The sequence below is a fragment of the Engystomops pustulosus genome, chromosome 2 (genome assembly GCF_040894005.1).
Source record: "Engystomops pustulosus chromosome 2, aEngPut4.maternal, whole genome shotgun sequence".
In the NCBI taxonomy this organism is placed as follows: Eukaryota; Metazoa; Chordata; class Amphibia; order Anura; family Leptodactylidae; genus Engystomops; species Engystomops pustulosus.
Genome location: NC_092412.1, coordinates 236,614,625 through 236,637,932, shown reverse-complemented (window position 1 = coordinate 236,637,932; position 23,308 = coordinate 236,614,625). Strand labels below are relative to the sequence as shown.

Sequence of the window (23,308 nt, the reverse complement as noted above, 5' to 3'; positions counted from 1 at the left end):
TTTGGGTACTCAGTTCGCGACACCGAACCGCAATGTTTGGGCTCATGAAGAACATTGTAGGTTTGGGTACTCAGTTCGCGACACCAACCATAAGTTTTGGTTTGTTATTCAGTTTATGAAGCTTCCTACCCCTGCCGCTAACCACACCACCAGTACCAATCACGGCATGTGCACCCCCATTAACTCTGGAATTCTCTCTCCTTAATTACAATGCAGGGAACGTCGATCCTCAGGAAAATGTTGATATGTATATGCCACTGATATTTAAAGGGTAACACTACCAATTGTGGATGTTACTGGTTGGGGAGAGCGTTTGTAGTTGGTACCCAGACACAACAAATATTTCAGGTTTGGGTTCAGGTTAACTCGACCGAACCCATACTTAAATGAGTCTGCTCAACCCTAGTAAAGAAGAATTGGAGCATCACATTTAAGAATGCTCAATCTTTTGGTTTTCGGCAGATAATCGAACTCCAGAGGTGTCTAGCAAGTCACACTAGAGGTTGGCCAGCATTGGCCAAAATGTTCCTCCCACACATGAGATGTATATCAGCCAGTCTAGACACTTTAGATGAGACTTGTTGACCATTTAATGTATGGATGTATGAAGGGCCTACAGATGTCAGGAGAGATAAGGATTGGTTATGACTTCCTGCAAGTCATCTATGTTCATCTAAGGAGCTGTTTCCCCACAAGACTACTGTAATGGGGGGAAAAGGGAATAAGTCACAATATGAAAATATATTGGAGGTAGTTGTACATTGCGTCCTAAGCATGATAAATAAATGGAATTTTAGTGCAGAATTCTATAGTATCTTGATCTTCCAAGGAACCATATATGACCCCACTGCCCCGGCCGCAAAACTCAGAGCAGGACCTATACTTGTCCATTTTTGGACAGTCTTTATTAGGGTCTAGGGTCATGGGTGTGTGAATGCCAAAATGACAAAAGTTAATAATTGAAAAAAAATGAAAAAATTAATATATATATATATATATATAATTTTTATGAGGACCAAGAAGACCAAGAACAGACATATTAAAAACCTCACACAAGCCACAAACAGGCCACAGATCCCTAGTTTGTGGCCTGAGAAAATACATGTTCGTACGAAGGTAGGGTTAGTCTTAGTACATACAGGGTTCACCAACCATGAGGTGAGTTGAGCCTATTGCCTCAGGCAGTACCATCTGCAGCAAGATGGGGGGGGGGGCAGCATCTGGGGTGCAGTCACTTTCTACAGAGCAGAACTTGACACTTAAAAATAGTTTCCTTCACACCTGATGTCCGCATGGGTATGGGACACTACACAGAGAATCCAGAAACTAAAAAAAATAAGCTGATATATTACTACTGTATGGAGTGGAGGGGGTAGAGTTGGCTCCAGGTATCAGTAGGCCCCTGGGCGACAGCTCCTCAGTGGGCCCCTTTGCAGTGAACTCATGTGGCAGCATTAACAATTGAGAAATTAAAACAGTCTCCTATTCCCTAAAACATTCCCTAGTTTTTCATTCCAAACAGCTTCGTTATGGTTATTTTTTATAAAAGTCCCCTCATACGCTATGGATTCATCAGATACAGCCTTATGTGGGCCCCCCAGCAGCTCTGGGCCCCTGCATTTGCCCAGGTATGCCCAGTGCTGGCGCCGGCCCTTGTAGGGGGCACCACTCTTTAGCTCTCCTCATGCAGCTATATAAGACTGTAAAGTAAGCCATCAGGGCCCGGTGTGGCCACTACTTTGGAACTCCATGTAGCCAAACCGTTGCGTGAATCTTCATAGAATCCTGGAACTATTGGTCCCACAACTTTAATGGCCTCGTGGTTGTCTCTTTCCCAATAAATGACCTTATACTGCTGCAGGCACAGAGGGCAAACATTACCTTCATCCACACAAACACCGAGTCCTGATAACATTCAGCAGTCAGTAACCCAAATTCAAACACTAAACTAATGGCCAGGGAGTCCCTTATCTGCCCCCTAATCTCCCCTTCCTCCATACATCACCCTGACAATTGTCTTTAAACATGCAAATAAACTTTAACACAGAGAGTGATCCAAATCTTTTGAAGCTAATCCACTGCAATAAATTAGCCGGAGAGAAGGAGATACAAGGAAGAAAAAGTTATTTATTTCGCTCACAGTTCGTTAATTGCACATTCCAGTGAGTGGGAGACAAAAAGTTTAGGACAAAAAGTTCAGTCCTCGGTGGCAGAAGTAGAGTCATTTACTGAAAGTACACAGAGCCTAATGCACATCCGCATAGAGCCAAGGACCTGGCTGTGCTTCCACCTATCTGACCATATGAGAAAAATATGCAGTTTCCATCAGCATAATGCAGAGAGTTAAGAGCACAGCAGTGTGAGGACCCATCCACAGAGCACTTGGAGAAGCTACAATCCTGGAATGTAACTTCCTTAGTCTATGGACTAACAACATAGCCTCCCTTAAAGATGGCCATACCCAATAACACTTTGGAGGGTAGATATTACAGAGTACATCCTGATACATATATATGACAGCAGTGAAGGTGCTCCTATGACCTAAGTTGCCTTCTAGACCTGAGCTAGAATTTAATCAAACCGAGACCCACAAACTGTTACCGCTCTGACCCTTGTCGCAGGCTTAGGTCACCGGCTTCTTATGAGCCTGCTGTAGTCTTAGTTACAATATAGGGGCCCCCTGGGACAAGGGCCAGTGTGAGCCTATCCCATGTACAGCTCTAGGACACACATTGCTGCCATATAATAAGTACAAAGCGCTCATCTACATCACACTGATGTAATATCAGGCTGACAAGCAAAGAAAGGAACTACAGGATCTGATCCTCGACAGCTCAGGAGGGTGACATCCAGTCCAGCTACACTCCACACAGGAGACACATGGAAGATACTGTACACTGTCATGTAGGGACACATGGAAAAACACACATAAGGATAAGTTTCCATTCATTTAATGAAATACTCAACAACATGTAACATAACACAACGCTGTGAAATGTATAACATGTTAATATACAAGTCTGTCTCATATCTATCTATCTATCTATCTATCTATCTATTATCTATCTATCTACAGTATCTACCAGTCTATTTCTTCATCTGTCTCTCTCATATCTATCTATCTCAGCTATAAGTAGTTTCCTTACATTCATTAGATATAATTTTACCTTACAATTACCTCAGTTATTACTGTTATGACCATTTTATTATCTTATATCTAGACTAGACTTTTTGGGCGCATTGGGATATTTGCACAATTTTTTTGCACCTTTTCCCAGCAGCGCTGGAGTTCTCCGTGTAGTAGTAATCCAGGTTTGCGCCTAATTTAACTTTGTATTTCTTCTGCTTCCAGATGTTTGCGCCCGATCTAACATTGGTTTGCACTTAAAATTCGTGCAAATAATTGAGCAAAAACACCCCAGTCCTAACCAGGTGTTGAAAAAGCAATGGTATGAATTGCACAAAAATTTGCGCCAATTTGCATTTTACAAAGACAAATAAGGGGCAAAAAATAAACTCACAAAAGACACAAAAAGAACTCAGGGAAGGAGGAAATAAGGTAAATGACCCCCATTATCTATTTGATTTCATCTATCTATATAGTCTATCCTATATCTATCATCTATCTATATAGTCTATCCTATATCTATCATCTATCTATATAGTCTATCCTATATCTATCATCTATCTATATAGTCTATCCTATATCTATCATCTATCTATATAGTCTATCCTATATCTATCATCTATCTATATATAGTCTATCCTATATCTATCATCTATCTATATAGTCTATCTATCCATCACTATATACCGTTATATACTTCCGAAACGAATGAATCAGAATTTCCTTTTTGGGACTCCTATGACCCCGCTCCCTACACTACGAGGCTTTCCATGCTTCATTTACTCATTTATTCCTCATCCTGGAAGAAAACTCTGTGTCTCACTGACACCAGAAACTATTCTGCCTTCCTCCCAAAGTGAACACCCCAAACTCTACTAAACTTTTATAACATCTTAAAACTTTACACTGTGACCCCCATAGGACACGGCACGGTTTATATTTTATTTTGTCAGTGTGCGACCCGGGGATATTATATATCGGGATCGTACCTTCAGCTTTCCTGTTTTTCCATATAGGATTACTATAAGTTCTGCACCAAGTATTATCTGTGTCTCTACACTTCGGAGTTGGGGGATGGTTTCCTGTTGCCCCCTTCCAATGGGGGGTCTAATTACAACCTCAGGCTACACAACAAACACTACAGAGGAATAACTTGTCGCTTCAGACTTGTCCTGACAATTGGGACATCCATGTCCAGGTTGTCCCCTGGATTTTGTTTAGGTTGGGAGAGAAGGTAAAACTTATTCTACCTGATCCTAAACTTCTGTAATCATCAGTCTAATTTCTAAGAGAATCTTAGATCTGAGCCCCAGCAGAAATCTTGTAGCCCCCCCAGTCCCCAGCGCTGACCTGCCAGGCTACCCCTTCCATGGCCGCTGTAGATCACAATGCACAATACGCCAGGGCTGAAGGGGGATCTCATTAACAGTTCTCTGACCAAGGTATTAAGTAGGTAATTAGGGTTGATTATAGGATTATGACACTAACATGAATGCTCCAGGGAACATGAGACACATAGAACATTCAAAAGCACCTTACTGAAGATTGGGAGGCTATAGGGTGCCTATCGGCCTCTCCCTTCCCCTCTGGTGTGATATTATTTTAACAATCTGGGAAACTTATGGAAGTCATCTAAGAACCTGTAAGAACAACGCGTCCGAAACGCGTGGGATGATTTGTCCTATGTAATATTGTGTGCTGCGACTTTTAACAGATTGACAATAAAGCTAAGTGAAATTTGAATTGGAGGTGATAGTGATCTAGTGATCCATTTTCCGGATATACCCTATGGAAATCTCATAGCTGCTGCACAACCTCTTTGACCAATGAATAAGGCTACCTTTTTATTAGGGGGCAAACAACCTATCCATGATCATCGGCGTGTTTCTGAGCCATATGTCCGCGAAAGTGGTCCGAAACGCGCGGGATGATTTGCCTTATGTGCACTATCGTGTACTGCAACTTTTTATGGATCTATAGTAAAGCTAGGTGAAGTTTTTTATTGGAGGTGCCCCAGTGATCCAATCTATTTGTTCGGAAGTCTCATTGCTGCTGCACAACCTCTTTGACCAATGAATAAGGCTCCGTTTTTCTTTTGCAGCCGTGGTCATCAACGTGTAATCAATTTTTTTGAGCCGTATGTCTGCAAAACCAGTCTGTATGTCATCCTTCCAATAAAAAAAAACGGAAGGGAGGCAAATGATGTCCCAAACAATTGAATAAGGGTGACACGATTGTGTTAAATAGCAACAAATCGCCAAATTACGGAATGCAAGCGGATGACACGTGTGGTGACTGTATTTTTTCACGTCCCCATAGACTTCTAGATGCACACACACACATGGGCAGTGATAGGGATTGCCATGAGTTTTCTACAGCCTCCACACGTTCATGTGCACGGGGACATTAAAACTAATGTGTCAGCGCAACATCCGCAAAAAAAGTAACAGCACATGAGTGGGAATAACGTTTGTGTGCCTGGAGCCGGAGCAAGTTATTCTGCAGCACAGTCCATTCATTCCATCAGTCACATTGTAACTTTCCAGAGCGATACAATAAATATATACAGTATATACCTCCCCCCATCCCATCCTATCCATACCTGATGAGATGCATATTGATCCGCACAGCAGGAGAAGGTAAGAGCATGCAGCAATCATTGTAGTCCAGTATTCTCAGCTATGAATCTCATAACAGGAGGAAAACCCAAAAAATATGGTTTATAAACCCAATAATTCCTTGTGCAAGAATTGTATATCCAGTTAAGCTTAATATAAGCAAAAGCTTTCTTTAAGATCCCAATGTGGAGGGGGCATTGATGAGAACTTCCAAAAATACTGAAAACCCACAAGAACTAGAGGAAGAAGCGATTCTCATAATCTCCCAAACTCTCAGATACAAATAAAGCAGGACCCGACTTCTTGTGTAGAGTGTGAGTTCTTCAGCCAAGGGGGGAAAGCTCACATGCAAATAGCCAAGTAGTCCTGAGCTTGAAGTCTAGCAGCCACCCTTTGTGTGCCAGATCCCTACTAGCATTTCTCCCATCCCTCAGATCCCAGGTCTCAGCAACTTCTCCAATCCTTTTCCAGACTTGATCCTTCTTTGTAAAACAGGACAGGAGGAGGCAGTGGTCTTAGGGGATGCTGACAATCCACTTGGTCTTCCAGATTTGGGGAGGCTTGAGAAGTTTGCAGAGTCTTGTGTTTATCCCTCCTGTCTCCTGCTCAGATCGGAGCAGATCCCCATTTCATTCTAACCATGAGACTCATGCAGCTCCCAGGCTTAAAGGAGCCGCCTACAATCTCCTGCTCTTTTGTTGTTGATACACATGGAGCTGGGAGTCAGGCTAGATGCTGCCATCTACTGCTCAGAGCTGCGCACTGCTGGCGCTTCCAAAGTCCAGGTCTTGTAGAAAGGCTCCCTATGAATATGCAGCTTATTATGTAGCAGCATCATGTAGAATAGTTACATGTTTATTATGTTGTTTATTATTTTATTATTATCAACTAAACAGGAAGCCAAACACATAAACCAAGTCATTCATTCATAAAATCCACACTAAAGCCTTTGCCACGCTTTTTATCATGAGTGCCCAATGCCCGATGGGGATAACTAGTGCGACTAGGGGCACAACTTGAGGGGGTTCACCTTCCCCATAAGAGCAATACATATATCACTGAGGGCCTGGCACAGATTTTGCACTAGGGGCTGGGAGCGTCAAGTTACATCACTGAGCACCAGGGCCACCACTAGCAAAACAAAAATGTTGGAGCGGCACCGTGGAGAAAATAATAGGGTGCAGGTCTTCGTAGGGGTCCGACAACCCCTCCAGCAGTAGCACCAGGCAAACAGATGAAGCAGCACTCCAAAAAGGTAAGTGAAAAGTGGTTTTTATTCCACCACGCTTGAGAATGTCTTTATAGAAAAGACGAAACGTCGCATCCCTGGTGGAATAAAAAACACTTTTCACTTACCTTTTTGGAGTGCTGCTTCATCTGTTTGCCTGGTGCTAGGGCCACCACTAGGATGTTTGGGGCAAATTCTGTTTCCCCCCAACCCCCACAGAATGATATTCTGGCCATATACACTGTAAGTTCCCTGCTCCTTGGGGCCCCTTGAACACAGTCACACTAAACCCCCCTGATGGCGGCCCTGCTGAGCACTAACTATAGTAATTTAGTTAAAGTCCCAGGGTCAACATCTGCAAAGAGTTTCTATGTTCTCTCCGTGTTTGGGTGGGTTTCCTCCGGTCCCACACTCCAAAAACATACTGGTAGGTTGATTAGATTGTGAGCCCCATTGGGGACAGGGACTGATTTGCCAAACCCTGTGCAGCGCTGCGTAATCTGTGTGCACTATATAAATAAATGAATTATTATTATTATTATTATTTACATAAGCGCTGATGCACACAGATCAGATATGCAGCCAGCATAACCAAGATTCCACAGGACAATCTCTGTCAACTCCATAGAGATGAGCAGGGTAGCCTGTGCAAGCGTGACCGGCTGCTCCATTCATCTCAGGGTGCGATGGGGGTACATCGGACCCCCGTCCTTGTGATCCATGGGGGTCCCATCCACTGAGAACCACACCAATCAATAATTAAGACCCTATCCTGTGCATGGGGCCTAACTTGCTTTATGGGAAAACCCCTTTAAGGAAATCTACCATCAAAATCCATCATGATAAACCAGGGACATTACTCATAGATCCAGGCACCGGGACTGTGGTAATCTCCTTATATTTGTTTTCCATGATCTCCTTTCTTCTAAAAGCAACTTTTATATATATTATAATGAGCCTGAGGGGCTCTGGTGGGTGTTTCTACTGCCCCTCAGTACTGTCACTTCACAGGCTGTTACAATGAGCAGAGCAGGTCTCCCCTCCCCCTGCACTTCCCGCTGCTGCTAGATTGCAGAGGCAGGAGGGAGAGAGCAGGTGGTTGGGTGAGACATTATCTGCTCATTGTAACAGCCTGTGAATCTGCAGCACTTAAGGGCTCTTCCATAAATCTTTTAGGCTCGATAGCGTTGATTTTAGAAGGAAGGAGAACAGGGATAACAAATATAAGAAGATTACCACAGTCACGGTCATGATGGATTTTTATGGTAGATTTCCTTTAAAGGAACACTCCAGATAAAGCTAATCCTTTAAATCATGCCTGATGCAGGGCCTGAAGGGAGGAGCATGTCTCATGTTCATTGTATTCCTGGACCTTGAGTCCTGCTCCTCCCTTCAGGCTCTGCACAAGGTATAATTCAATGAATCAGCTGTGAGTGGAGTGTCCCTTCAAGGATACCTTCATACGACTTGCCAATTCTTGACAGTGTTTTTCATAGATGAAAACTTAGGCCTCTTTCAGACTTGCATTTTTCACGCGCGTGTTCTGCGAGTGCTATTGACGTACAGAACTTGCAATGCACTCTGACTCATTGTAATCAATGGGCTTTTTCAGACCTGCATTTTTTCATGAATGCTCTACTTTTGCAAGTCAAGCACATGAAAAACAAGTCTATTGAGAAGCATCAAAAACGCATCGCACTCTGAGACACATGCAAGTCCAAGTGCAAGTGCGTTTATCAGTCCTGATTGTAAGCTTTGTGTCATAGACTGTAAGCTCGTGTCATAGACTGTAAGCTCTTGTGCCATAGATTGTAAGCTCTTGTGCCATAGATTGTAAGCTCTTGTGTCATAGATTGTAAGCTCTTGTGTCATAGACTGTAAGCTCGTGTCATAGACTGTAAGCTCTTGTGCCATAGATTGTAAGGTCTTATATCTTAGGCTCTTGTGCCATAGATTGTAAGGTCTTATATCTTAGGCTCTTGTGCCATAGATTGTAAGGTCTTATATCTTAGGCTCTTGTGTCATAGATTGTAAGGTCTTATATCTTAGGCTCTTGTGTCATAGATTGTAAGCTCTTGTGTCATAGACTGTAAGCTCTTGTGTCATAGGTTGTAAGCTCTTGTATCTTAGATTGTAAGCTCTTGTGTCATAGACTGTAAGCTCTTGTGTCATATATTGTGAGCAGGGTCCTCACTGCTATTGTTTCATCTGTTATTGGATATGATGGCGCTATATAAATAAAGATTTACTATCAAACAATTTATTTAATTTTGCTAATTTAACACATCTGCATTCTATGGTTTTTCCATAAAAATCATAGGGGGACATTAATCATAGTCTGTTAGACTGTTTTGAGCGTCTTTTAGCGCAAAAATCTGGCGCATCACGGCAAAGTTCGGCACTTAGTGGTTCTGAGTTCCTGCGCCTTATCTGACATAGTGAGAGCCTCCTATACAGATGTTTGCACGGGATCTATCACAAAAGTGCACCTAAAAAGGCACAAAATAGGCGCAGAAAATGCACCTACTCTGAGCAGGTGCACTTCCAAAAAACTTCCCTTTTCATTAATAAAAACATACATTTTAGGTTCCCAAATGAAAAATTTCCTCTATGCAACATGGAAAATACTTCGGAGCAGTTTTAAAATATAAAATTTCTCCAGTAACGACTTCATCACTTTCTATGGGATCATCTCTGGGAGTGATTATTGTCTTATTGTACAGATCTGAGAATATTATCAGACTCCATTTCATGTACATTATAATAAAAAAGGAAAAGACTCATCTGAGCAAAATTTTTTTTTTTTTACATCTCTGTAAGTTTTAGTCCCTGCAGTTACATCACAATGATAGTTTTTTTGAGCAGAGATGACGCCCTGAACGTTCTGTCACATTTTCTCAGTCTCCTTTCATTATTGCTCACAAATGAGATCTAACAAAATTGAGACAAATTTGCCGCTAATTTAGGCGCAAATGAATGGGACAGGCGACAAATCCAAAGTGCATTTACTAAGGCAGAACCAGATCCATCATAGATCAGGAGCCAAAAAGAAGAGCAAGCCAGGCGCAAAAATAGGCGAACCTGAGACCCCCTATGATTAATGTCCCCCATAGACAACACACGACATGGGAAAACTGATTTATAATACTTTATGCCTCCACTTTTTTAGTTTTACGGTCCTTTGGATCTTGAAAAAATACAGATGTCTCAATGCCATCCGTGCTGTTTGTACTATGTGGATTTGTGAATAAGCCCTAAACTGTGCCGAATTTTTTAAATGTGATCAAAAATAGTCCAAAAACGTATATACCCAAAGAGGGAAAGTATTGAGATACTGCGGCAATTGCCCAAATAAATGTCTCAATTTTTGGACAATTTTTCTCAGTGGAGGAATTTTCTACCTCCTTCGAAGATGGAGAATCAGCAGCAGATGATCCTGTGTGTACTCGTCCTTAAGCTGAGCCCGTTAGTATAAACCGTTAGTATAAGGCCGAGGCTTCATGGGGACAATAGTATTTTTGATGAGGAAATTGAATTGTGATTCCCACTGGGAACCAGGACCGATGTGCGGGATCAATATGTGCAGCAATCTGTGGGACATATTATCTGTATAGAAGAAACGGCGGCTCCGGATACATTATGCAGGACACAAATCCACTACTACATGCAGTCATATTCCTGGCAGGGAATCACACAACATTTTACACTTTATCATTACAAATGAACAATTATTTGACAGTTATCTACTAGTGTAGTCAGGATCCCTCCATGACCGGGTTACAGTGGTTTGTTCCAGATAGAAACACTCATTTAAGAAGCAATGCCCTGCACATTTCGGAATAGACCATTGTACACAGTTTTGAGGGGTTCTGACTACACAGAGTAACAGTCAGTTAGTTGAGGATTTTGTTGTGGAACGCAGGCCAGAAAACTTATCATGTATAAGGGAAATTTTAGTGACCCATTGTTATATCCCCTTGTGTTCTCTATACTTATATAACACAGTTTTCAACAAGAAAAGAGAAAAAAATTGTCTATTTATCTAAATATCTATTATCTATGTAAATATCGATCTATCTAAATATATATTATCCATCTATCTAGCTCCTATCTATCGATCTATCTATTATTTATCTATCTATCTATCTTATATCTATCTATCTATCTATCTATCTTATATCTATCTATCTATCTATCTATCTATCTATCTATCTTATATCTATCTATCTATCTATCTATCTATCTATCTATCTAAGAACACGAAAGTAGACAGCACTCCAGGGCGTACGGTGAAAAAAACTTCTTTTATTCCATGCTTAAAAGATACATCATAGTGCAGCAACGTTTCAGCTCCAAAGAGCCTTTTTCAAGCCTTGAAAAAGGCTCTTTGGAGCTGAAACGTTGCTGCACTATGATGTATCTTTTAAGCATGGAATAAAAGAAGTTTTTTTCACCGTACGCCCTGGAGTGCTGCCTACTTTCGTGTTCTTATTTTGGAGGACTTGAGGCCTAGTCCTACGGAGCTTGCACCCACCACAAGCCAACTTTCTTGTGTGCTGTTTGGACTTTCCCCTATCTATCCATCTATCTATCTATCTATCTATCTATCTATCTATTATTTATCTATCTATTTATCTGTCTATTTAAGTTAGGAAAGTTCAAGGCAGCACTGTGCATGTGAAGCTTCAACAAAGAAGGAGGGCAGAGTCAGCAGGTCAAGGCAGGACCTCTAGTAGCTATGTAGAAGAAAAGCAGGCAGCACTTCCAAAATAAATCCAATCAATGTGAGGTTTATTCAAGTGACGTTTCGGTGTAGAATGCACCATAACATCACCACTTGAATAAAACTCACCCTGATCTATCTATCTATCTATCTAGAAAATGCAAAGTCCAAAGCAGCACAAGCCAGTAATTAGTAGTTGGTGCAACAGCCGATGATCCCTTGGCGTGGGTCCTTGATATACGTAGTGAAGAGGCAGCACTCAATGAATTGTAGAAAAGTGGTGAACTTTTATTCCATCACGCAGCGACGTTTCGGTGCTAAAACCGCACCTTGCTTGAGAAAGGTGCGGTTTTAGCACCGAAACGTCGCTGTGTGATGGAATAAAAGTTCACCACTTTTCTACAATTCATTGAGTGCTGCCTCTTCACTACGTATATCTATCTATCTATCTATCTATCTATCTATCTATCTATCTATCTATATAATATCTATCTATCCATCTATCTATCTATCTATCTGTCTATCCATCTATCTATCTATCTATCTATCTATCTATCTATCTATCTATCTATCTATCTATCTATCTATCTATCTATGTGCAGAAAAGCAGCCAGCATTCCAGTATCCAGATTCAATTAAAGGTGACGTTTATTCAAACGCGGCAATGTTTCGGTGCTTTACACCTTTGTCAGGCTATTGTCTATCTATCTATCTATCTATCTATCTATCTATGTATCTATCTATCTATTTCTATCTACTGTATATACATTTCAATCATCATCAATTTCCCCTTACACATACAAATGAATATAATTACTCACTTTTTACTTTATAAAACAATTAAAAATGTATCTGTGATGGATTAAAGAGTTGTTTAGGGGGTCAGTTAAGGTTTCTGTCTCTTTTAGTACAAGACATTGCTACATTTTGCTCTATACCTTCATCAGAAGTGCTAAACCTTCAATGAAACCCGGACCTAACATCAAGATTTCTGCAATTTTGGAAGTAATTATACATCTATATCCTACACAAGGTCCTATCTGTCACCCCTGACAGGGTCACTGGAGTGATGAGCAGTGTGGATACAGTGAGATATAGGGGCGGGTGACCTGAGCACAAAGCTTTTCATGTGTTAGCAGCACGAGTGGGTGCTAAATAGCCCCTATCATGACAACTGGGTGTCACCAAGCAGCACATGTCAGTGTGAACATAGTTTGCAGCTTTGAAGTAAAAATATTAGTTAAATTATAATGACAGCCTGTGATATGGACCTGTGAAACCAAAGCACATGGGTGCAGGATTACTCACCCTGTCCTAAGACTAAGGCCCCTTCCACACTAGCGAGTGTGATGCGATGAACTCGCATCACACTCGCAACGCAAGCTGCCGGGAACGCACGGCCCGAACCCTGCACCGTGGGAGTGAACTGACATGCTGAGTTCACTCCCGCGGTGCAGCGTTCGGGCCGTGCGTTCCCGGCAGCTTGCGTTGCGAGTGTGATGCGAGTTCATCGCATCACACTCGCTAGTGTGGAAGGGGCCTAAGAATAGACATAAAGTGGTCACATTCTATCGTAGCGATTCATAGTGGAAGAAAAATCTTTTTTAAATTTACATCAATTTTTATCACTAATGACAGAATCTTGGTGCAATTCGGGTGCATGATATTGATCTTAGAGGACATCTATCACCAGATCAAGGATTGTGAACCAAACATACAGACATACTGGTGTGCGCCCCCTCTGGCAGGATCTGCTGTACTTTTAGCTTCTTATGCCCTTGTATTTAAGAAAAAAAGGGCTTTAAAAAGTATGCAAATGAGCCTGAGGGGCTCCAGGCTCCATGGGAGACTAATTTGCATAATTTTCTAAGCCTTTTTTTGTAAAAAACAGAGCCTAAGAAGCCAAAAGAAGAGCAGATCCTGCCAGAGGGGGCACACACCAGTATGTCAGTGTGCTGGGTTTACAATCCTTCATCCTGGTGGTAGATGTCCTTTAAGTCCTAGGTTACTACAGTTTGATGCAAAATGTATTTTGTTTTTTATGTGATAGAGCAACAAAAAGTATCAAGTACTTTTAAAGTGTAAAGTAATGATATGTTCTTTTATGATATTAAAAAACTGAAAAGTGTGTTGTGCCCTCCTGTACCCTGATACTTTTAGATAAAATACAGTGGCCCACATTTATCGAAACTAATACTATTTGCAGTTTCCCTGTGGACTGTGCAGGGGGCGCAAGATTCATCAAACATTCATCATGAATCTGGCGCCCCCTGCTTTGCTCGGGAAGTATGCACCACTTTTTTTGGTGCACTTTGTTCATGCTGCACAATTTCGGCAGTAATAAATGTGGCGCAAACTCCGACTAAGCAGTAACTTGCCCCTTTAGGTGCACATTTTTTCTGTCTTATCAGAAACAGAACAGCCATGGCATAAAACTGGCACAGACATAAATACTTCATAAAAACTGGCACCAACACTTTAATAAATGTGGGTCGTTGTAGTGATTTGTCCTTTTTTCTGCTCATCTCATCCCTTTTTTCACTAAGCCACATCCCTTACTGATAAGTTTTTTTTCCACTAATCCTACACTGAAAAGCCCTACTCTTTTTCTACTAAGCTCCACCCCCATACTGCAAAGCTCCATTCCTTTGCCACTGATCTCTACCCCCATTCTGCAAAGCCAAAAATTTTTTTCCACAAAGCTCCACTACTAGACTGCAAAGCCCAACTCCTTTTTCACTAAGACCCACCCTTTATTGCAAAGCCTCACTCGTTTTTCACTAAGCCCAACCGCTGTACTGCAAAGGCTTATTCCTTTTATTAATCCTTTTCTGTTAAACCCACCCGTTTGTTTCAAGGTCCTACTCCTTTTCCACTATCCACCTATACACCTATACTACAATGGTGCACTCCTTTCTACTAAGCCCATCTCTAATACTGTAAAGCCCCACTTCTTTTTCACTAAGCCCCACCCCTATACGGCAAAGCCACTAGAAACTACCACTATACAGCAAAGTCCCACTAAGCACCACCCCTATACTGCAAAGCTCCATTCTTATCCACTAGGACAGTGATGGCTAACCTATGGCACTGATGCCAGAGGTGGCACTCAGAGCCCTTTCTGTGGGCACCCAGGCCATCACCAGAGATGACTCCAGGTATCTTCCTGCAGTCCCAGAGAGCCCAGGACTTGCTGTGCAAAGAGCTATTTTAAAGTGACAGCTCTCCCTGGGACCATTTTCTGCTATATTGGTGTCCTCAGGGTGCTGGTATCAATGAAAACTGTGACAGAGAAGGGAGTATAAATCACAAATTAAATTTCTGTGTTGGCACTTTGCGATAAATAAGCGGGTCTTTGTTGTAGTTTGGGCACTCGGTCTCTAAAAGGTTTGCCATCACTGCACTAGGACCTATCCCTATACTGCAAAGCTCCATTCATTATCCACTAGGACCTATCCCTATACTGCAAAGCTCCATTCTTATCCACTAGGACCAATCCCTATACTGCAAAGCTCCATTCTTATCCACTAGGACCTATCCCTATACTGCAAAGCTCCATTCATTATCCACTAGGACCTATCCCTATACTGCAAAGCTCCATTCCTTATCCACTAGGACCTATCCCTATACTGCAAAGGTCCATTCTTATCCACTAGGACCTATCCCTATACTGCAAAGGTCCATTCTTATCCACTAGGACCTATCTCTATACTGCAAAGCTCCATTCTTATCCACTAGGACCTATCCCTATACTGCAAAGCTCCATTCTTATCCACTAGGACCTATCCCTATACTGCAAAGCTCCATTCTTATCCACTAGGACCTATCCCTATACTGCAAAGCTCCATTCTTATCCACTAGGACCTATCCCTATACTGCAAAGCTCCATTCTTATCCACTAGGACCTATCCCTATACTGCAAATTCCAATTCCTTTTCCATCAAACCCTCCTATTGTACAGTATTTGTTGCACATTAATCCAGAATTCTGAAGATTTTATTTTAATAGATACAAAACTATCTCTAGTTATAAGGGACAACTATTACTCCATAAATGCCTACGTGTTCTGTACATCTCTTAGTATTACATATACCCAGACGCATCCAAGAATCTATTGCTAGATTATTTTACTTTTCATGCTTTTTTAACAAGATGGAGACTACCTTTTGGGATTTTTGGGATATCTATAGTCAATCTTTATTGATTCACTCACAATATTTTACTTCTATTGCTTTTTATTATTAGGGTAGTAGCTAATTTTTTTCCCCCAAAGATGTTACTAAAAATATGGGAGTACCATATGGCGGCGAATTCTGATTAAAGCGAGCCGGTATACAGGAGCGGGCTGTGTGCCTTCAGGCATGTGACCTTGGTCTATGACAGTTACTGTGCATTCAATTTAGGATGTCACAGTGATTAAGCTTTGAGATTTCTTCATTGATTGATTTATGGTGACAAATTGTTTACCAATAAAATGATAGGGAAAAACTGATAAATCACTGACTGGAGGCCACCACGGAGGTATCACCCAGGGCTGCACATTGAGGAGATATTAGTGGTTTATGAAGCTAGTAATCGTATTTATGAAATCTACCATATTATGTACAATCTAAAAGAAATATAAAAAATTAAACATTTTAATAAGCAAAAAATGTTTGCTTTGTGGTAAAAATCTTATGTTTTTATTTTATTCTTCTTTTACCTACATATGTACTGGAGAGACTCATCCCACTCATGAGCACATGGAAGGCTCCAGAGGCCAAATGTCTAACCAAAAACAGAAGATTCTTATTCACTTGCAGACCTTCTATGCTAGAAGGAGATGAGACAAGGTCCCGAAAGTAAAAGGTTACATGATTTTGTAAATAATTATTGGGTAAAAAGCAGAGTAAATTCTTAGTGGACTCCTTGAGTAGACAGTAAGAGTCCTGCTAACCCCACCTCCACAGAATGATTGACAGTGAGAGTCCACTCCCTATCTATCTATCTATCTATCTATCTATCTATCTATCTATCTATCTAGGTTCAGGGAAGAGGCAGCACTCCTTGTAGTAGTGAAAGGGGTGAAGCTTTATTCCATAAAAAGCGACGTTTCGGTGTACTGTTACACCTTTACCAAGCAATGCTTGATAAAGGTGTAACAGTACACCGAAATGTCGCTTTTTATGGAATAAAGCTTCACCCCTTTCACTACTACAAGGAGTGCTGCCTCTTCCCTGAACCTATATTGGAGACCCTGGCCAAGGGATCACCGGCTTCTGCACCCACCGCTAGCTGTGCTGCTCTGGATCTTCTACTTTTTATTTATCTATCTATCTATCTATCTATCTATCTATCTATCTATCTATCTATCTATCTATCTATCTATGTATCTCATATCTATCTATCTATCTATATAAATGTTCTCAGTGGATGTAGGTGGCGTAATCAGGACTCTCCTTGGAGTCCTTCCATGTTTTTGTACATAATACTGATCCATTTCTTATATCATTAAAGGGAACCCACCGTAAGAATTTGACCCAATAAACCACTACCAGTATGTTATAAAGCATACAGTATTAACATCTTTCAGATCATGTTCCTTTCGTGGCCCAGAGTGGTGGCAACATCAAGAAAATCAACTTTTGAAGTGAAAATTGGTAAATTGGTTGTATAAAGTTACAGAGCTGGAGCATTCAGCACTGAAGTCAAGCTCTCCCCACCTCAGAATGCCCCCTCTACTATGGTTGGAGTCAATCACCAGACTTTTGGAGAGCCAGTTAGTCAAATCCCTTGACATAGGGCCATCAAATACAGTGAACGTGACTTCAGTGCTGAGCTTTCTGCGTCCATGACAACGAATTTACACCTCACTTCAAAGTTGAATTTCCTGAAAATACCATCACTCTGGGTCATGAAAGAAACGTGATCTGGAAGGTGTTAACCTATTTGACAACTTAATGAAAACGGTTTGTTAGGTCCACTTCTGCTGACAGGTTCCCTTTAAGCATAACATGTTATTCTGCTAACATATCTTGCTTTATGATAATTAGCGGAAGGATGACACATTTTACTTGTAAATAACCAAAACTGGAATTCTAATTTAGATCTCATTATAAAATATGAGAGCACCAAGCATACTGGAAAAACCCAAGTTATATAGGGGTATCTCAAAAATATAATTTATGGTTTATTTAAAGTTTAGGTCATAAAGATCCCATGTATAAAACTCAAATTAAACCATGATCTCACTATAAAAGTTATTGGAGAGGTGGTCACACAGACAAGATTCTCATCCCTGATATCCAAGGGAGGCTAAAAAATTGATGAGCAGTAAGTGTTAAATATTTTTGGAAAATTGGTTCTGAGAGACACATGGTCATCTCTCCATTCAATGTGGATGAGTGACAGGATTCAAGGACCTTTTTTTTCTCAAGATAGTGAGATGTGGGTCCCAGAGGTGGGACCTTTGGACTCAATGGAATTACTCCTTTAACCCCTTCATACTCTGAGATGGATATATCTGCTGCAGAGCTATGAGGGGTGTATGAAGAGGGCTCATGGGTTGAGCCCTCTTCATACAGAGATGAGCTTTGCTGCATATTGCAGCAAAGACCCATCGCTATTACCGCGATCGGGGCAAGCATCGGAAAAATTGCCGGCGGCACTTAAAACATGGCGGCGTATGGGCAATGCCATCTTTCTTCAGATCGTCGCTCCCCCGAACGTCATCTTGGGGAGGCGATCGGTTGCCATGATAGCCTTGGGTCTTGAGGCTGCATGGTTTCTGCAGATATGTGGCTCATTGTGCAGCCAGTGGCTCATTGTAATGAATCTAATGCAAAAAAGCCATATACTGTGATACAGTAGCATTGCACTATATGGTAGGAATATATATATGGTAAAAAATGTAAAAAATGTATAAAATATTAAAATTGAAAGGTAACAGGATGGACATACAAACACAAAATGACTTATCTTTGAACATAATACCCCCTTAACATTAACTTAACAAGTTCAATGCTAGAAGTGGGTTACCCAGAAGAGTAGAAGAATAGAATCTAGATAGACCACTACAAAGCAGACCCTGTTTACTAACCTCACATAACCCCATACTCTGTAATATGTCCATATGTCAGAACTTTAGCCATTACGAAACTGTTCCTTTTAAGAGTTAATATTAAGATAACAAATTATTCCAATTTAGAAATGAGACACTAATGGAAATGGAAACTTTGCAGATACTTTGTGCTTCATTTCTCAGATTCATCGTGATTTTATCTAGCAGATTGTGTACATGTGTGTATGTATCAAGTATCAAATAGAATTAGCATATACAGTGGATGTCACGCAGAGATCAAGGGAAAGTTCTGTTTGAATCCACAACCATGGGCATCCTTCCTGAATAATTTAATGATAAACACATCAACATCTTGAAAAAAAAGAGTCTGAAAACAACCAGCAGGTTTTTATAGACGCCCAGATTTCAATCCTGCCGGAAGATCAAAGTCAGAAGGAAATCTGTGATTTACTAGAAGTTATTCTAATAGATTTTACTAAACACCAAAGTTATTATTTACATGTTATCGGAGGTCACAGGAATCTCAAGTTAATAACTCATTCACCAGAACATTAAAAGTTTACCAGAGTTGTTCTACACTTGCTAGAGAAATGCTCAGAGTCTCAATCAACATCAATCTACCAATCACCGGAGCCTGTGGTTTTTATTTGTACCCATTTGAGTATTGACAGAATTAATACTTTTTGTGACTTTTTACGCTTTAAGGGGTTTTCCCATGAAGTAAGTTAGGGCCTATCCACGAGGTCTAACTTGCTGATCGGTGGGGGTTTCAGTGATGAGACCCCCAAAGAACACGATATTGGGGGTACGATGTACGTGAACGGAGAATGGGGGTCCCCGTCACTCCCCAAGATGAGTGGAGCAGCCGGAACTCAGCAATCTCCTTTATCTCCAGGTGAACAGGGTTGCCCACGTATGCAAGACCAGATCCTCTGGTCATCTTGGGGTGCTACGAGGGTACATCGGACCCCCATTCTCATAATTCTCATTCATCACTGAGACCTTCACTTATCAGCAAGTTTCACCCTATTCTGTGGGTGGGCCTAACCTGCTTTGTAGGAAAACCCCTTCAAGGCCCCTTTCACACTAATGTTTTTCACGTTTTTGGATTCAATGGGTCTTGACAGACCTGCATTGTTTTTCATGCACACACGCACATTTTATTAACTAAAACTCTAAGCATGTTCTACTTTTGTAAAAAAAAAAAAAGCAAAAATGCTAATGACTCCTAGAAAAAAACTAAACAAAAACATAGACAAAAATGTATTCATGCATTGCACCATTTTTACATTAATGGAAAAGGAAAATTGTCCACTTTCACTGCGCCCTTTAATATTGTTGAAGTTTAAAATAAAAAAGATGAATTTGGCCAAAGCCACCAAATTTTAAAGTGATATACTGACCCTTTCAGGGAGATAAGGATGAGGCAGTTAGATTTCAACATGCCCCTTCATTTTGCCTGAACCTTGCCTGAGCATGTACATCAGATGGTTGGCTACTCCCAGAGAAATCAGTAGGTTTGGCGATGGCCACCATTAATGGTTCTCAACTGTAGGTTTTTTTAATGTGGCAGATGCGATGAGATGTAATAGATTCTTTCAAGAGTTGACCCACAAAAGAAAGCAAAAATGTGGGACACAGGCTACATTTTTAGGCTACGCTTGAAGGTTTATAGGTTGGGGACACATGGTAGAAAGAATACAGCGGATGCAGTGGGAGACAGTTTTGAGATGAGCAGATAATAGTAGAGTGAATCATAAAGTTTTCTCAGGATATGTGACCATGTGTGAAATGATATTGGTTGATTAGATCAGTGATGTTTTGAAGGTCAGGTTGTGGATGGCCTTCCATGCCAAACTTTGAACATAAGTAGAACCTGTATGTGAACACTCTCTGGCGTTTTAATTGCTGCCGACAAAGCAGCAACATCGTATAGGAGGAACAATCCTAGGGAAAATGGGAACATGCACGCCTGTTTTTTACTGATTAATACCCTTGATCAGTGCCATCACCGATTGTGGGTGTTACTGATGGGGTTGAGCCGAACACCAAGCACAAATTTCTGGCTTAGGTCTAGGTTTTCTGTAAGTCCTATCAGGCCTAGTTATGATAAATATTTTAAGACGTTGTGCAGTGGGTTAGCAGAGGAGGGTATGGTCACTAAGGGTCTAAGGCACCAGGCCTTCAGCAATCTGATCCTTTATTTGGTGGATCGGGTAGAAGTGCCTTTGGTGGGATAACACCATTAATAGTGCATTAGCGAGATACTATAAGGCAAACCATTTAATACAGAAAATAGACATCTACCAATGTGACATATTCCTACATGAACCAGAACCCATCCTCCACTTTCCCTTCCATTACCGCCGACTGTGTTTTCATAAAAAGATAAAAAAGCTTTCGCCTTATCTCCGTCCTAAAACGTCATTCCTTATAAAATACAGAAGCCACGGAAAAGGCTACTCTAAAAGGGCATGTAAGGCATGCAAAATGCAATTACTACACTATACTTTATTGCTGCTATGAAAAGGTTTATTACAAATACATTGAGCTCAGTCTTCTATTAGTTGAAATATAGGCAGCAGGTTTCGGTGACCCGGTGCACAGCCCTTGTTTTATGCCGGCTATAGAAGTCTGCATACAAAGTCAATGTATTAAAATACAATTGTATTCTAGATCAAACCTCATTCACCTTCCACAAAGATGACATGAACTCTATAGAGTGTAGTATATGTCATGATTGTTTATTCAGGAAATTGCATGTACAGCTTGTGCCGGCTACGTCTCCCACCAGTGTCTGAGAGTGACATGCAAACAATGGGGAGCTCTCCTGGGTTTTTAAAATATTAATTCTCTTATTTCTTTATAAGAAAACAAAGGGAAAATCCATTTTAACATTGATGTGAGGTTCTTGTCCTTTCCTTTGCACCCGGTGGAAACTCAATACATTATTCTTTCAGTGGAGTTGCGCTACTGGCGAGTTTTACATTAGCTATGCATTGTAAGAGGTAGGAAAAAAAAGGAGATGAATAATAACTTATAGGATCACAGAATCAAACATTATGCTAATTCTGCACCTGTCAGATGACTAAATAATCATCCGTTTATTGTGGTTTTTGTAAACCTTTACACTGAAACGAGTAGAAAATTGAAGTAAAATTTGAACAAATAGAAGACATATCTGACCTTTCCTGGAAAAAAAAAATTATTTAATATTTTATATATTTATTTCATTAATAAATTTAATTAGTTTTATATGACATCGGCTCATTCTATGACGTCAGCAGCGGCCGCGTCATAGATGCGCCTGCTGGAAAACATGGCCGCGTCAATGAGAGAAGAAAGAAGAGGAGCTGCAGAGAAGAAAGAAGACGGGACGCGCCAACGGGGACATGGGGGAGCCGGAGGGTGAGTATATAAGTTTATTTTTAAGTGCTGGGGGGGCAGGCTGTATTCTACTAGAGGCTGGCTGAATACTACTAGGGGCTGCTGTATACTACTAGGGGCTGGCTGTATACTACATGAGGGCTGGCAGTATACTACATGGGGGCTGGCTGTATACTACTAGGGGCTGGCTGTATACTACATGAGGGCTGGCTGTATACTACATGAGGGCTGGCTGTATACTACATGAGGGCTGGCTGTATACTACATGGGGGCTGGCTGTATACTACTAGGGACTGGCTGTATACTACTAGGGGCTATCTGTATACTACTGGGGGCTGGCTGTATACTACTAGGGGCTGGCTGTATACTACAGGATGCTGGCAGGCTGTATACTACTGGGTTTTGGCTGGCTGTATACTACATGGGGGCAGGCTGGCAGTAAACTACTGGGGGCAGGCTGGCTGTATACTACATAGGGGCAGGCTGGCTGTATACTACATGGGAGCTGGATGGCTGTATAATACATGGGGACTGGCTGTATACTACTGGGGGCGGGTTGGCTGTATACTACATGGGGGCAGGCTGGCTGTATACTACATGGGGGCAGGCTGGCTGTATACTACATGGGGGCAGGCTGGCTGAATACTACATGGGGGCAGGCTGGCTGTATACTACATGGGGGCTGGCAGGCTGTATACTACTGGGGGCAGGCTGGCTGTATACTACATGGGGGCAGGCTGGCTGTATACTACATGGGGGCAGGCTGGCTGTATACTACATGGGGGCTGGCAGGCTGTATACTACAGGGGGCTGGCTGGCTGTATACTACTGGGGGATGGCTAGCTGTATACTACTGGGAGCTGGCTGACTATATACTACTGGGGGCTTGCTGGCTATATACTGGGGGGGCTGTGACCAATGCATTTCCCACCCTCGGCTTATAAACGAGTCAATAGTTTTTCCCAGTTTTGGTGGTAAAATTAGGGGTCTCGGCTTATACTTGGGTTGGCTTAAGCTCGAGTATATATGGTATTTTGAACCATTGTTGCTTTAATTGTCCAGGAAATTGTTATATAACCCCCTATAGTTCTCTACAACACAGATTTGGTAAATCATTAAACATTTTTTAATGGATAATGACAGAAACCTAAAGGATGTGGTGCAA

The 23,308-nt window shown here is 41.4% G+C and overlaps 1 protein-coding gene across 3 annotated transcripts in view; it reads right to left on the bottom strand.

Annotated features, from left to right (window-relative positions):
• Positions 1-23,308, bottom strand: part of ROBO1 (roundabout guidance receptor 1) — a 754,561-nt gene that overhangs the window by 262,585 nt on the left and 468,668 nt on the right. The window contains exon 1 of one of the 3 annotated variants that reach the window (XM_072138541.1): positions 5,730-6,412. The exons of the other annotated variants lie outside the window; for them this stretch is intronic. Within the exon in view, the coding sequence (XP_071994642.1) occupies positions 5,730-5,787 (58 nt within the window). The 5' untranslated portion in view covers positions 5,788-6,412. Of the gene's footprint in view, positions 1-5,729; positions 6,413-23,308 lie in introns of those variants that run through there. 3 annotated transcript variants of the gene reach the window in all.